The 12,926-nt window shown below is 45.0% G+C and overlaps 1 protein-coding gene across 1 annotated transcript; it reads right to left on the bottom strand.

Moving 5' to 3' along the window:
* Positions 1 to 3,509: 3,509 nt before the first annotated feature.
* Positions 3,510 to 8,521, bottom strand: LOC146426605 (keratin, type I cytoskeletal 19-like). Its single transcript, XM_085083646.1, has 8 exons — positions 7,966 to 8,521; positions 6,539 to 6,621; positions 6,053 to 6,209; positions 5,630 to 5,791; positions 5,376 to 5,501; positions 5,039 to 5,259; positions 4,289 to 4,317; positions 3,510 to 3,795 (listed from the first exon to the last, which is right to left on the bottom strand). The coding sequence occupies exons 1-8, from the start codon at positions 8,404 to 8,406 to the stop codon at positions 3,758 to 3,760; spliced, it is 1,257 nt and encodes a 418-aa protein (XP_084939772.1). The 5' UTR covers positions 8,407 to 8,521; the 3' UTR covers positions 3,510 to 3,757.
* Between the last annotated feature and the right edge of the window lie 4,405 nt (positions 8,522 to 12,926).

Genomic DNA, 12,926 nt, shown 5'->3' with positions numbered 1-12,926 from the left:
AAGGGTAACGCAAGACAGAAATTACTTAGTTAAAAGAGGAAATGTGGGAGGACCAAGATCCTGTTACTTTGGAAAATGTAAATAGATGAGTTTAAGATATACTGTTCTGATAGCACTAAATGTGTGTAATGCCAATGTGCACTAGCAAATGGAGTAATAGCTGAAAATAAGGTTTGAGAAACACTCAGAAGAGTCACCTTAATCCTACATTTAAAGCATGAATCTGAAACAGAAGTAGATTACAGAGCTAATAAATTGCCATTGAAATTCAGAAACTCAGTCCTCCAGCTCTGCTCGCACTGCACAACCATGGGAAGGCAGATGTGGGAGATGTGTGAAGAACCATGAGCTGCCCGTGTGCCCTGCTGGGGATGAGGTATGTGGGGAATCACGAGGAGTCTGCAGAGAGCCCTGTTCTCTGCACAACACAGGGACCTCAAATAAAGCTTAAAGAAGAAAACTGATGTGTTTGCTAAAAACATCATAAAGAGAGCATTATTTTTAGCACAGTCTCTGATGGTACAGAAACTGAGTTTAGAACTCAGGATGGGGATTTTGGATAATCCAGGGCTCACAGGAGAAACTGGAATAAACCAAGGGGGTTTCTGACCTCGCCAGTTGAGATGTTAAAGCAAGCGTGGGGAATGCGCAGCCTTTTCACCTGGGGATGTGCCCAAGGAGGGAAGAAATGGCAGAGTCCCACTGAGATGTGCCCTCACAGGCTGGCTCTGGGCACGGCCACTCACTGCAGGCTGAGCAGAGTAGAGGGGTGGGTGTTCACCACTCTGGAAACATGTTTCAAACTGAACCTGGCCCTTTGCCACAGCCCTTCAGTTTTGCTGCTGGGCAGATTAATGGTCTGTGTACCTTGCCAGATCCCTGTGTCTCCAAGGGTTAGTGGCTCAGCAAACAAGTTTAGACAAGCCATCCTGAAGATGTAAAATTGTCTGAAAGACCCCTGTAATGTCAATGCCTCGATGTCTGTGCACTGCTAGGGGCTGTTCAACCAAGAGAGCCCACAATAAGCAAATCATGTTCCATTAAAAAACCACTAGCAAGAAACTAGCAAACGTACTTCTAGGAAACACCACAAAATTTATCAGGAAACTTTAGGGAGCTTTTGTTCAGTCTTCTTTCACTCAGGCCTGATAACTCCTTTGGAAAGTCACTGGTGAAACACACCTTGCTGTTTTTTAACATGCCCCGGGCATCACACTGGAACGGTATCAGATGAACACTTAAAAAAAACCAGGTAGCAGATAAAAGGTGTTCCTTTCTGAATATTTACCTTTCTGAATATTGGGAGACACAATAAATCAAGCAGCCAATATACATCATGCCCCATAACATAATTTAGACAATAATTCCTACAGCCTTTTCTCCTTACAGGCTGTACAAGGAAATAGAAACCAATCACGTGCTGAAGAAAAAAAAAAAAAAAGGGAAAAAAAAGCTCTTTCAAGTTTCTGCCTTTATTCTGGTCTCACTATCTTTGCTCAGAGATTCTTTATCCAATGGCTTGACTTGTCCTTTGCACAGTCTCAGCATTGGACCTGGGGTACACGAACTCCTTGGTTTGTCATCTTCCACAGAGCCTTCCTGGAAGACATTCCCTGACATGTCTGTGCTGCACAAACTCTTTTGTTACCTCTGCTGTGGGATTAATGAATCTGACACACTCCAGCCCCTCCTCTCAGGACAGCAAGTTCCAGTCAAGCAGCAGCTTGTTTGTCATCTCAGTGATCACTCTGTTAGTGATAAAACCATCACTCAGAGAAAACATAACATACCTTTAGAACACGCTTTTTTTTCCCTGAACTATACTCTAAAATTTTAGTGTCTGAATGATTTATATTAAACATTTCACCAGAAATCCTTCATTGCCCTACAGATATGGGACAAAATCAATAAAAATATAAAATAAATTTATAAAATAAAACTAAAACTAGGCTATAAAAACAAGAATTCAGGAGTTTTAAAGCTTGCATTCTTGGAGCATGAGAATTTCTTGTCAGACTTTTGCATTTGCAACTGGACAAGACCAGAAATCTGCACCAGTGACTTCCCCCCCTAACTGGTTTTGTTACAACAACTTGCTCTCAGGGAATGGGATTTGTTAAGATTAAAAAACAAACCTAGAGCTGTTTGCTCTTTCATCTAGGGGGGTTTCCAGGTCTCAGTGTTGTAGGGAATAAGTTTGGTACAAAGCATGTGTTACTGTGTCTGCACTCAGCAACTGCCTGTACTGAATGTATGAGAGCTTCTCCTCCTGGCTCTCCCAGAAGTGAACCCCACAGAAAAGGGTGAGCTCCTGAAGGATCCCCTGCACCCCGTGTGATTCTCAGGCCACTGTTCCCTTGGATTCTGCCAATCTTTCCCCCTGTTCTCCCCATCTTGTCCCTTTCTCTGTGTCTCACTTTTTTTGACTGCTCTGTTGTCACAGTTTTCCCCTGTCAAAGTGAAGCCACTGCCTAATGCCACCATGCTTCATTCCAGAGGTTGAGCTGGGATTGTGGGTGTCAGTAGTGACAGCTGATGTTGACAGGTCACCTGAGTCACTGCTGAACCAAACCCAAACACCAAAACCCTTGGATTGAAGAGGATTGCCCCACCTTGAGAGAGCAGGTCCAGAGCCTTGGGGTGCTCCAAGCCATGTGAACACTCCATTAATCTAGTTGTGAATAAGGGATCATGGACATTCCCCAGGGCCAAGGAGAGAAGTGCTGAAGGATTTGATGATGTCTCCCTGAAACACGGGCTCCAAACTGATCCACTCAGAGGGAGAGCAGTGTCAGGATGCTTTCAGTCTGGGCATATCCCTGTTTTCATTCCCCTCAGCTTTGTAGCAAACTGTGCCTCTGGTAACAGCAGGAGGTGGAAGGTGCTGGTTGGGCTGGAGCCTTGGTTTGCTTTTAGCACAAGCTCAAAAGGTTTCCTTGGCTGTCAGTTTGGAGAGGGATGGTAGGAAATAAAGTCACTGATTTCTGGGTGTCAGAACTAAAAGCGATTCCACTTGGAATTTCAGCTGGGATAATATCCTTTCAATGGCATGAGAGGAAAGGGTGCTGAAACTGGTGCTAAAGGTTTGTAAGGTCTGTATGAATGGGGAATGGAAGTAAAGAATTCTCCCCATTGCTGCTTGCCCCATGTGCTCCTGTAGGAGTTATCTATGAGCCAGTTTAACAGCTTTTTATTTTACCTGATGGAATATCTCCCAGCTCCTGCTGCTCTCCAGAGCCACTTCACATCCCAATGCCCCTGCTCTGCAGAGCACACAGTGTCATAGTGAGAAACCCAGGCCACTCTTGTGTCCCCCACTGAGGGGCTGGGGATGCTGCTGCCTCTGTATTCCAAGCTCCTGCCAGCAAGAGGAGCCCCAGAAAGGACAAGGGACACAGCCCAAGCCACTACCACTTTATGAGCACTCCTGGGGAGGCTGGCTGGCTAATTCCTGCCTGAGTAAAGCCAAACGTCAGTGAAATATCAGAGTAACTCCAAGGAAGCGAAGATTGCAAGAACATCATCTTTATTCAAGTAGATGCAGCAATTCAGTACATGCAAAACCTAGAAATAATTGTGAAGCTGACCCAATTTGCAACTTAAGCACCACTAAGTGAATGAATCTGCCTAAACTTTGTGTGACCATGAACTTTCTGTGCTTTAACAGTAATTTCCAGCAGTTCAGAGTGATTCCTCTCTGTCTCAATCCATGTGTTGTCTGCTTTTTCTCAGTTTGCAGATGACCTTTGGAGGACCTTCAGTGCTGTTTCCCATCTCCCAGCTTGTCTCTTTTGTCTGCAGTAACATGGAGAGAAAAACAGCAATTAGTTAAGCCCATCTCACACAGCCCACTCTGTGATGGGCTCTGAGCTTGGCTTGGGCCTCATCTCTCATTCCCTTCTATCAGAACTTTTCCTCTCCATCACCTGGATTTGACTCATCCCTTTTATGACACCGCTGACCTCTAACAGCTCAAGGCAGGTTTTACTGGCATGTTCCTGCAATGCCCCTGAGCTGGCCAAGCTTCAGTTCCCTGTCCTTTCATCTGGGGAAATGATTAAGTGCTTTACTTAGCCTTTACTGTAGCAGAGTCTGAGATGTTTTTCTGATGTCTGACATCTTTTAATGGCTGAAAGTTGTTCCATTCTAATCAGAGATATCATTTGTCACTTATTATTTTTTCTGTGACAAATCACGCAAACCCCAGCCTCTAGAACATACAAAACTACCAGAGTTATGTGTATTTCATTTTACAAAATAGAACTCCTGAAAGAGAAAGGATTCTTACCGGCAGTTCCTGAAAGGGAGCCAAACATCCTGTGGAACAAAGAGAACAGTTGAAAGGGGAGTTAATATATCAAGTGCTGCATGAGATGAGGATGGATGAAAGCAAATTCTCTATCAATCAGGTACATTGTGTGTGCAGTCAGGGGAGAGATCCCCATCTCCCTGTGCTCCTTCTCAGCAAAGGAAAAGGAGCTGTTGCAGGAAATATATTTTTAAACAACTGCATTGGGAAAAGACATTATGGAAAAGAAGGAATAGGGGAAATCAAAACCTTTCAACCCCTGCCCCATTTTTTTTCTCCTTGAGGCTGTGTGAGATGAGATTGAGCTGTGCTCCTGTGTGGGAGTCACTCAGTGACTGCCTTCACTTGTCTTCCCAGTATTTCCTCCCACACTGATTCCTGTTGGGTAAAAGTGCTCTACGTGGTAGCAGGGGGTTTACGGGAATTCGGTGTTAATGTTTATATTCTGTAAAACATTATCAACTGCACTTTTTTTGACTGTGATGTGGCTGATCACTTCAACTGCTGGTTGCAGTTAATCTGCTGTGCTGCTTGTCAGTTCCCCTTCCTGTTTAGAAACTCTTTGGGGTCTCACTTCATGTAAACGGCAACTATAATATTTCTAGCTCCACCATGGTCCAGAAAAATTAGTTTGTTAAAAATAGTATTTGCAATTGTGTTTACTGAGGTGCTGTGGCCAATAAGCACCATGGTATGGTCAGACTTATGAGGCCAAGCAAAGATTCTTACTGGGACTCCTGGCCTTCCAGGAGCTGTCGGTACGTAGCGATCTCTTGCTCCAGCCGAGTCTTGATATCCATGAGGATCTTGTATTCGGTGTTCTGGCGCTCCATGTCAGCTCGGAGCTCAGCCAGCTGTGCCTCGATGCTGCCAACCAGCCCCTGGATCTGTGCCAGCTGTGCCCCATAACGCGCTTCCGTGTCGGCCAAGGTGCCTTCCAGCGCCGCTTTCTGTGAGGGGAAACCACAGACAGGAAAGGTTGCTGCCAGTGCAGGACTCTATGTAGGGAGGGAAATACAGGGCCTTTTCAGTGGGGGGTGGGCAGACAGTGCAAATTGTGTCGTACCATGCTGAGCTGGGACTGCAGCTCGATCTCCAGCCCTTGCAGGGTGCGTCTCAGGTCAGTGACCTCGGACTTGCTGCTCTGCAGTTGTTCAGTGTTAACAGCGACCTCACGGTTCAGCTCCTCTGTCTGAGACAAGGAAAACACAATGAGAGAAATATGGGGGAAGTAAGGGTGTCACAGCATTTTTCTGTGTTTTAATATTTGCTTCTTTCATGGATTTTTTGGTTAGTTTGTGCAGTATGGAGGGGTTTTACCTTGCTGTGGAACCAGGCCTCAGCATCCTTCCTGTTCTTCTCAGCCATGTGTTCATACTGATCCCTCATATCTGCCAGGATCTTGGAAAGGTCAATGCCTGGAGCAGAGTCCAGTTCAACACTGACTTGACCAGCTACTTGCCCTCTCAGGGCACTCAGCTCCTGTGGGCAATGGCAGAGGAGAGAAAAGAGGATACAATTGTAAACTGAAAACGTTATGAACCTTCTGTTCTTTCTTCAAGGGCTAAGGCTGACTGACTCCACTGAGATACTGGCAGGAGGGATCCCAGTCTACACAGAAATCCTTTCCTCGCTGTTGGAGAGCACAGGGCAATCCTGAGGGACTCCATGTCTCCACAGGACTCCACATCTCCACAGGCGGTTTTTCTAGTGCCACTTTCAAACATGTTTCTTGGGGTTTACCTCCTCATGATTCTTCTTTAGGTAGGCCAGTTCCTCCTTTAATCCTTCAATCTGCAGCTCCAGGTCAGCTCTGGACAGGGTCAGCTCATCCAGGACGCGGCGCAGGCCATTGATGTCAGACTCCACGCTCATGCGAAGACCTTGCTCAGTTTCAAACCTTAAAAAACCAAAACAAACCCATTCAGGTTCACTGATTAACCAGCCCACAAGAAACACAGTATGAATGTATGTGGGTTTGTAGGATTTATGGTGTAGCAAATGTTGTCAAGCATTAAACCTTTCTCCACATATTTCACATTATGCAAAATTTTCAGTGGCGCAGATGGTGCTCTTAGCAAAGACATGAAGGGCTGAACTGCATGGACAGGATCAAAGCAATGTTTAGACAGGGGTTTTAGGGGCATTCCATTCCCGTTTCGCTGCCCTTTGGCTCAACAAGGATTTTTGCCCACTCACAACATCTTTTTCCTCTTGGACATGACTCACTTGGTTTTGAAGTCATCTGCAGCCAGCCTGGCATTGTCAACCTGCAGCACAATCCTGGCGTTGTCAATGGTGGCATCAAGGATCTACAAACAATGAGAGCTCATTACTGAGGCTGAAAAAACTGTTATCAGCTTCCCTGCTCTGCAGATAAGAGTGAAGTGTCTATTTAATCTGTAGCTACAGCAAACAGAGGTGTAGGGAAGGATCAATGATCTACAGCAAACACACAGATCTATCACGTACTTCTGCCAGGACTGTGTTTTGGACACATCCTCCCCTCTGTTGTGTGGAGTGGCTTTAGGCAGAAGTTCCACAGTGAGACAAAACTACATGCTGGCTGAGAGGGAGAGGACTTGGAGATACCATCTTTGATCACATTTCTGTTTCCTAGAATACCCAGAATAGTGCTTATTGATTATTTTAATGCATCATGAAACCTCCAAAGGAAGTTTTCTTTAGAAGGAATCTCTGTTCAGTTTTACCTGGAAAGCATGTCTTCTATGCCTGCCATTTCTAAAACTCAAAAGGTCATCCACAAAACCAGCTGGAACAACATTTTCCCTCCCCTAACTAAGGGGAGTGAAAGAAAGGAGGGAAAAGAATACTAAAAGGAGAAAATCCCATTGCCAGTTCTGCTGTCAGCTGAGCTCAGATTTTAAATCAGGAGTGAATGTAGATGGGTTGCAGCAAGGAGAAGCAACCTGCGTGGGAGTGGTCATGAACTCCAGGCTGAACTCAGAAAACTAAACCTCAAGTTTTCTTTCATTTATTTACATAGTTAATCAGCTACTCCCTGTGTTTTGCAGGGTGTGTATCACCTCAGCAATCTGTTATCGGGTACCCATGGGCTCTTGGGGCAAATCCTGCATTTATATATAGGATTGATTACTTCATGTCTGCTGTTTCCTTTTTTCCTACGCCAGATGTTTCAGTTCACTTCTTTGATTACCAAGATTAAGATTATTTTAATTTTTAAAGCAGTATGTCTGGGCCTCTGAGGATTTACAAGCTCTGTGGCAGGTGAGAGGTTGCATAGACAAGCAGGTTGCTGTCACTTCTTGGCTCTCTTTATATATCAGTTTATATATGGTCATATATACATTAACTGGTCATATGTGTGTACATGACCAGCATGTGGATATGTGTGTGTATAAACATATGCTTTGTTAAAAGCAGACATTATCAGAGTTAAGTACTTGGGGCATCCCCCAAGGTTTGTGCCTTCTCTTGGCTAGCATTTAAAAAAGTAGAAAATACCATGACACTGATTTTATCCCCCTGCCCATTCCTTACATGTTCATCTCATCTCCCTCTCCTTCTCATGACCTGCAAAGCTTTCTAGGGGTTCCCTAAGGAACTTTTTGGGTTTTCATGCTTCCTTTGTAAGTGGAAATCTAATATGATTTTTGATTAATATTAACACCTACCTTGTCTCGAAGGTCCTCAATAGTCTTGAAATAAGGACTGTAGTCCCGAGCTGGGCTTGGTCCTTGTTTTTGGTACCAGTCTCGGATTTTGGTTTCAAGGTCAGAGTTTGCCTCTTCCAGCGCACGTACTTTGTCCAGGTAGGAGGCCAGGCGATCGTTCAGGCTTTGCATGGTTGCCTTTTCGTTTCCTGACAGGAGGCCATCGCCCCCCAGACCACCCCCATAGCTAAAGCTGCTGCTGTAGCTGCCTCCACCGTAACCCCCTCCCAGGCTGCTTCCCAGGCCAGAGGAGACAAACCTGGCCGAGGACACGGACACACCTCTGCCACCAGATCCCCCGTGGATGCTGGGGGCCCTGAAGCTGCCCCCGAACCGGAGGGAGGAGGCGCCGGGCCCCCCAGCCACAGAGGAGCTGGTTTGCCTGAAGCTGTAACTGGCCATGGGGAGGAAGAGCGAGGACCCAACCTAAGCTTCACTTCAGCAGCTCGAGATCCTGAGGCAGGAGAGTGCCCTGCTCCCCCACCCCACCGCTTTTATGCCGGTGACAATGGGAGTTGTCTCCAGAATGTGTTATCTGAGACCCATGGAATTTATCAGCCCTAAGCCTTCTGCCAACACGGCGGTTCCCCTTATTGGTCAGTGGCTGTGCCGTGGGCTGTTTCCTTCCCCAGTACCTCCACACACGGGAGGCGATCCCCTCCCCCTGACCGCTGCTGCTTGAAGCAAAAGGTGGGATTTGGAGGAGGCACCTCCCTACCGAGGGGAGCGTTCCTAAACCTCGCCGTAGTTTACCTACACGGAAACAAAGGGGCTAGGAGCGCGCCCACTGCAGCCAACGCCGCGGCCAGAGCGGAGTCACACAAAGACTTGTTTTAACAGAGTGATTCAGCCTGATAACAGAACTTGTAAGAAGCCCAAATGGTGAACAATGTGTGTGGACCTTCACAAAACATATCCCCACCCCTCTTTTTCCCTCATTCCCCTTGAGAAAAGTTCCTTCAGAAATGAAGTTTTCATTTCACTCTTTCTGTCTTTGCTCTCGGTTCGGTTTGGGCCAACAGAGAACATGCTGTGTGTGAGAGTCTGGTTTTCTACAGACACGAGAATCCTTCTGAACCAGCCATGGCTGCATCTGTAGCAGAGAGAAGCAGTAAGATCCCTGGGTACCTGGGGAGTGAAAAGACACAAGTATCTGATTGCACATTGAGTCCTTTGATTGCTACTGAAAGAGAGAAGCAAAGAGAAGAAACAGAATCACTTAGTCGTCTTTGCAAGTCATGAAAATGTTTCTAAAATTTTCAAGTCCTCTGTTATCCAAGATGGATTTTCAAAAGCTTTTGTTACTGTGAGCTCCTCCCTGAGCATTCCTAACACTATGAGTATCTGAGGGAATACTCAGAGCTTTCCTTCCATTCTCTTTCTTTCTCATTCCCTCCAAACCACTGGAACTCCCCAGAAGTATTATGGAGAAAGAGGAAGTGCTGTCCTGGCAGCACTTGCAGCTCTTGGGAGCAGGCAGGCCTTTCTATACCCATAAAAAATGCTCCAGGTATTTCAGGCTACACAATAGAGCTGCACTCTCTATGTACAGAGGTGTCAAACTGCGGGGCAAATTCAGGGAGGGAAAGAGCAAACAGTAAATGGGAGGCCGGCCAAAGCACCTGTATCACCAGGTAATGAGGAGGCCGTATCAGAAGGAAGTTCTGCAGTGACTCAGGTGAAGAATATATCACTGGATACACACAGGATATGTACCACACTTCAGCCTGGAACACCACAGCAGAGTTCTTTCCTCTCTGTACAAACTGCTGCCTTCCCCAAATCTTCATCCTGCACTGTAACACACTACAGCTTTCCTCACAGGCCCAGGGACACCCCTGCTGCCAGAGACACGCTGGTTGCTCCTTCCAGAGACCTGAATGTCCTGTTCAGCCCTGGGTGGGACAAACCTGCCCAGCCAGTAACAGCTCCAAGGGCTGTGAACAGGGGAAATAGTGGTGTCAGAAGGTTACTGAGAGAAATCAACTGGAGAACAGTTATTTTTTTTGTTAAATATCAAAGTCCATAGTTAGAGCATAAAGAGCATCAGTCCATGTGCTTTTCTTCACTGAACAGAAATGCAAGAAGATGAAAGGAGAATAAATACCAATGTGTTCTTTTTGAGATCTACCTCCTTCTGCAAGGAGAGATGAACATCTGTCCCTCTAGGTATTCCTTCAGCATTCCCTAGACTCCCATATCAGGACTTCAATGCAGTGTATTTTTGGGTTTTGCAAAATAAAATGCATATCTATGATGCTGCATAATATTTTATGATCCAGCTTATGAAAAGTGGGATTGGGAAGGCTTCTGCATTCCCTCTGCAACCTCTTGAGTATAAGCAGAAATCACCATATATTATAGTCAGAATATAGATCAGGTACTGCAGGCAAGTTGGGCTTCCATGAACTTACAGGGAAGAATCTCCCAGAGAATGAACTGCAATTCTTAGTGGCCGTTTGGAAGCTGGAAGTGTCAGGAGAAGAAAAGCTTGTGACATACTGTCAAATGGATTAATCTGATTTTTTACCTCAATGGCTGCATGTGTTTTTGTCGGGAGTCAAGATGAGAATGTGTACTTAAATGCTTGGAAAAGCCTTTAGTATTGAAAGTTGAAGAAAGTGCTGTTAACATTCAGCATAGGGCTCTTTTTCTCCCAGTACAATAAACCTAATTTATGGTAGGCTCAGATTTTCCCCAATAAGGAATGGTCAGCACAGGGAATTTCCTTTATCTGCACTTTATCAGAGGGGAAGGGAGACACATTTTTTCAAGTGAATTCATCCAGTCACACCCAGGCTCCTGGCTGAGACCTGATTCTGCTTTACCTTTATTTTCTTGCCTTGCCAGTCACTGCTGCTTTATAAAATCACTCATATTGTTTCAGGGTAGTTTTATTATTTGTCTTGTAAACCCTTTTTTTCTTGCCCTTGAGGACACTGGCATATCCTTCTCTCTTCTCACATCCTGCTGAATTTGCTTCCAGGGATAGCTAATGCAATTACACTTAAATGAACTTGCTGAACATTTTAACCAACTTTAAATGATGCATGGAACCTGCAGCTCCATGGATGCATCTGTGGATGGATGAGCAAAGCAAATTCATTATTCTGGATTTACCTTCTAAATATTTAACTGTTTGTCCTTTCTAGTAATTCTTCCTTTCTACCTTTGCTTCCATCAGTGGAAATATGCTGCTTTTTCACATGCACATTTTTAGTATCCATCTCTTCTCTTGCTCATCTGAACTTTGTCCACCCTCCCAAATGATCATGTTACAGGCCCTCTTAAGATCACAGCTTGGGATGTTTTCCTCCCCTTTAGAAGATCAGAGGCATGAAACATTTGCAGCTCCCTAATTCAAGCACAAATTTTTCAATTTTTTCTTTTAAACTTCCTTGTGGGAAGATCCAGTGACAACAATCTCTGATCTGCAGCCAGTAGCAAGGTAACTGCAGTTAAGGTTTGCCCAAGGTACAACTCTCAGCTGTCTGGCTTTTACAGCCCATCATAAATCTTTTTTTTTTTTTTCCCCACAAACCTGGCATCTATTCTCTGAATGTGCCAATAGATTGTGAGACAAGAATGCTGCTGTGCTGAAGAGACAGGTCCCAGCACATGCACACACAGCTGTGAGTGGTTGGAGAAGAGGGTAGGGAAGAGCAGAGCAACACTGGGAATTTGCTCAAAATGACTATTTTTGCAAAATAGGGGGATTGTGGTGGAGGGAATGCATAATTTCTGCACTGACAGAGATGAGAAATAAGGTCCTGTAAGGGTTCTGTGTTAACAGAAATTGTGTGAGTAAGACACAGGATAAGACATTTCTGTGCAGGGCTCTGGTTTGTTTGTGGTAGGACAGAAACGATGGATCAATTATTTGCGCAGATCTGGAACGATTCCTGCCCAGGCTGCCGCAGTGCTATTGGGACACAGTTTAATTTCTCAATGATTGTCATTTATAGAACATTTTAACAGATTAGTATGAGGAAAATACATAAAAGGTCCTCCTGAAGAGCTCAAGCACTTCAATAACTGAGAGCAGTGTAAATACTTGGCAAATCCTTGAAACTAGCTGTGGTGTGAATATGCCTCATTATTGTCCCTGTTTCCCTAGAAACATAACTAGCTTTAACTCCTGACTCCTCTATCATTCCAGAACTCTAATGATAAGGCAAGTCGGGGAGTAAAGTACCCAACACAGGAAAATAAAACAGATTTTCTTATCATTTAATAGAGATTGTGTGGGAAGGAAGGCTCAGTTGGGGCACCAAGCCCTAGGGAGTGCAAGTCAACTCACTGGATATACTTTCACATTTCCTTTAACCTGTTATCTGGCTGGTAAATCTCAGCAAGGTATGATTGGGCTGGAAACTATTATTTGAGAGTCAAACATCCAACTGACAGGAGGATGTGTTCCAAAAGTCAGGTTTCTGCAGGCAGCAGCAATGGCAGTGCAGGAGCCTCTGCCAAACCTGAGGGGACTGAACCTGTCCTGGGCTTGGGGGAGCAGTGGCTGTTGGACACTTGCCATGGCCTCTGCATGCTGCTGGGATTCACACTGAGGGAGGAGGCCTGGGGCTATCCACAGGGATCTTCTCATACACCACATGGAAAATTCCTACTCAAAAATAAATCCTAGACTTGGGAGAGATACAGAGTAGATGAGGTTCATAGCACAGAGCTGAGCTGTTTTATTCTGTTCCTGTCTGTAAAACATTTGTATGTCTATTATTTGTATCTATGTACTCATATTTACATGCACATACTTGAATATATATAGACGTATAGATTATTATTTCTCTTGTTAATTTTACAAGAATTTGATCATAGGGCTTAAACAACAGCTTCCAGTGAGGGGGGAGATTTTACTGTGCAAGTCTTAAACATGTGTTCTGGATCTAATTAGAAAACAAAGAGCT

This window comes from Lichenostomus cassidix, chromosome 27 (genome assembly GCF_008360975.1).
Source record: "Lichenostomus cassidix isolate B80296 chromosome 27, HeHo_3.0, whole genome shotgun sequence".
Classification (NCBI taxonomy): domain Eukaryota; kingdom Metazoa; phylum Chordata; class Aves; order Passeriformes; family Meliphagidae; genus Lichenostomus; species Lichenostomus cassidix.
The sequence above is the reverse complement of the archived record's forward strand: the minus strand, read 5'-3'. Positions and strand labels throughout refer to the sequence as shown.

What these genes read in the sequence shown, in the direction of transcription:
- LOC146426605 (XM_085083646.1), bottom strand. Translation starts at nt 8,406, where the DNA reads ATGGCCAGTTACAGCTTCAGGCAAACCAGCTCCTCTGTGGCTGGGGGG. An exon ending in TTGAGGACCTTCGAGACAAG is followed by an intron (nt 6,622 to 7,965) that starts GTAGGTGTTAAT and finishes CATTGTTTGTAG; the next exon opens with ATCCTTGATGCCACCATTGA. An exon ending in TAAAGAAGAATCATGAGGAG is followed by an intron (nt 5,792 to 6,052) that starts GTAAACCCCAAG and finishes CATTGCCCACAG; the next exon opens with GAGCTGAGTGCCCTGAGAGG.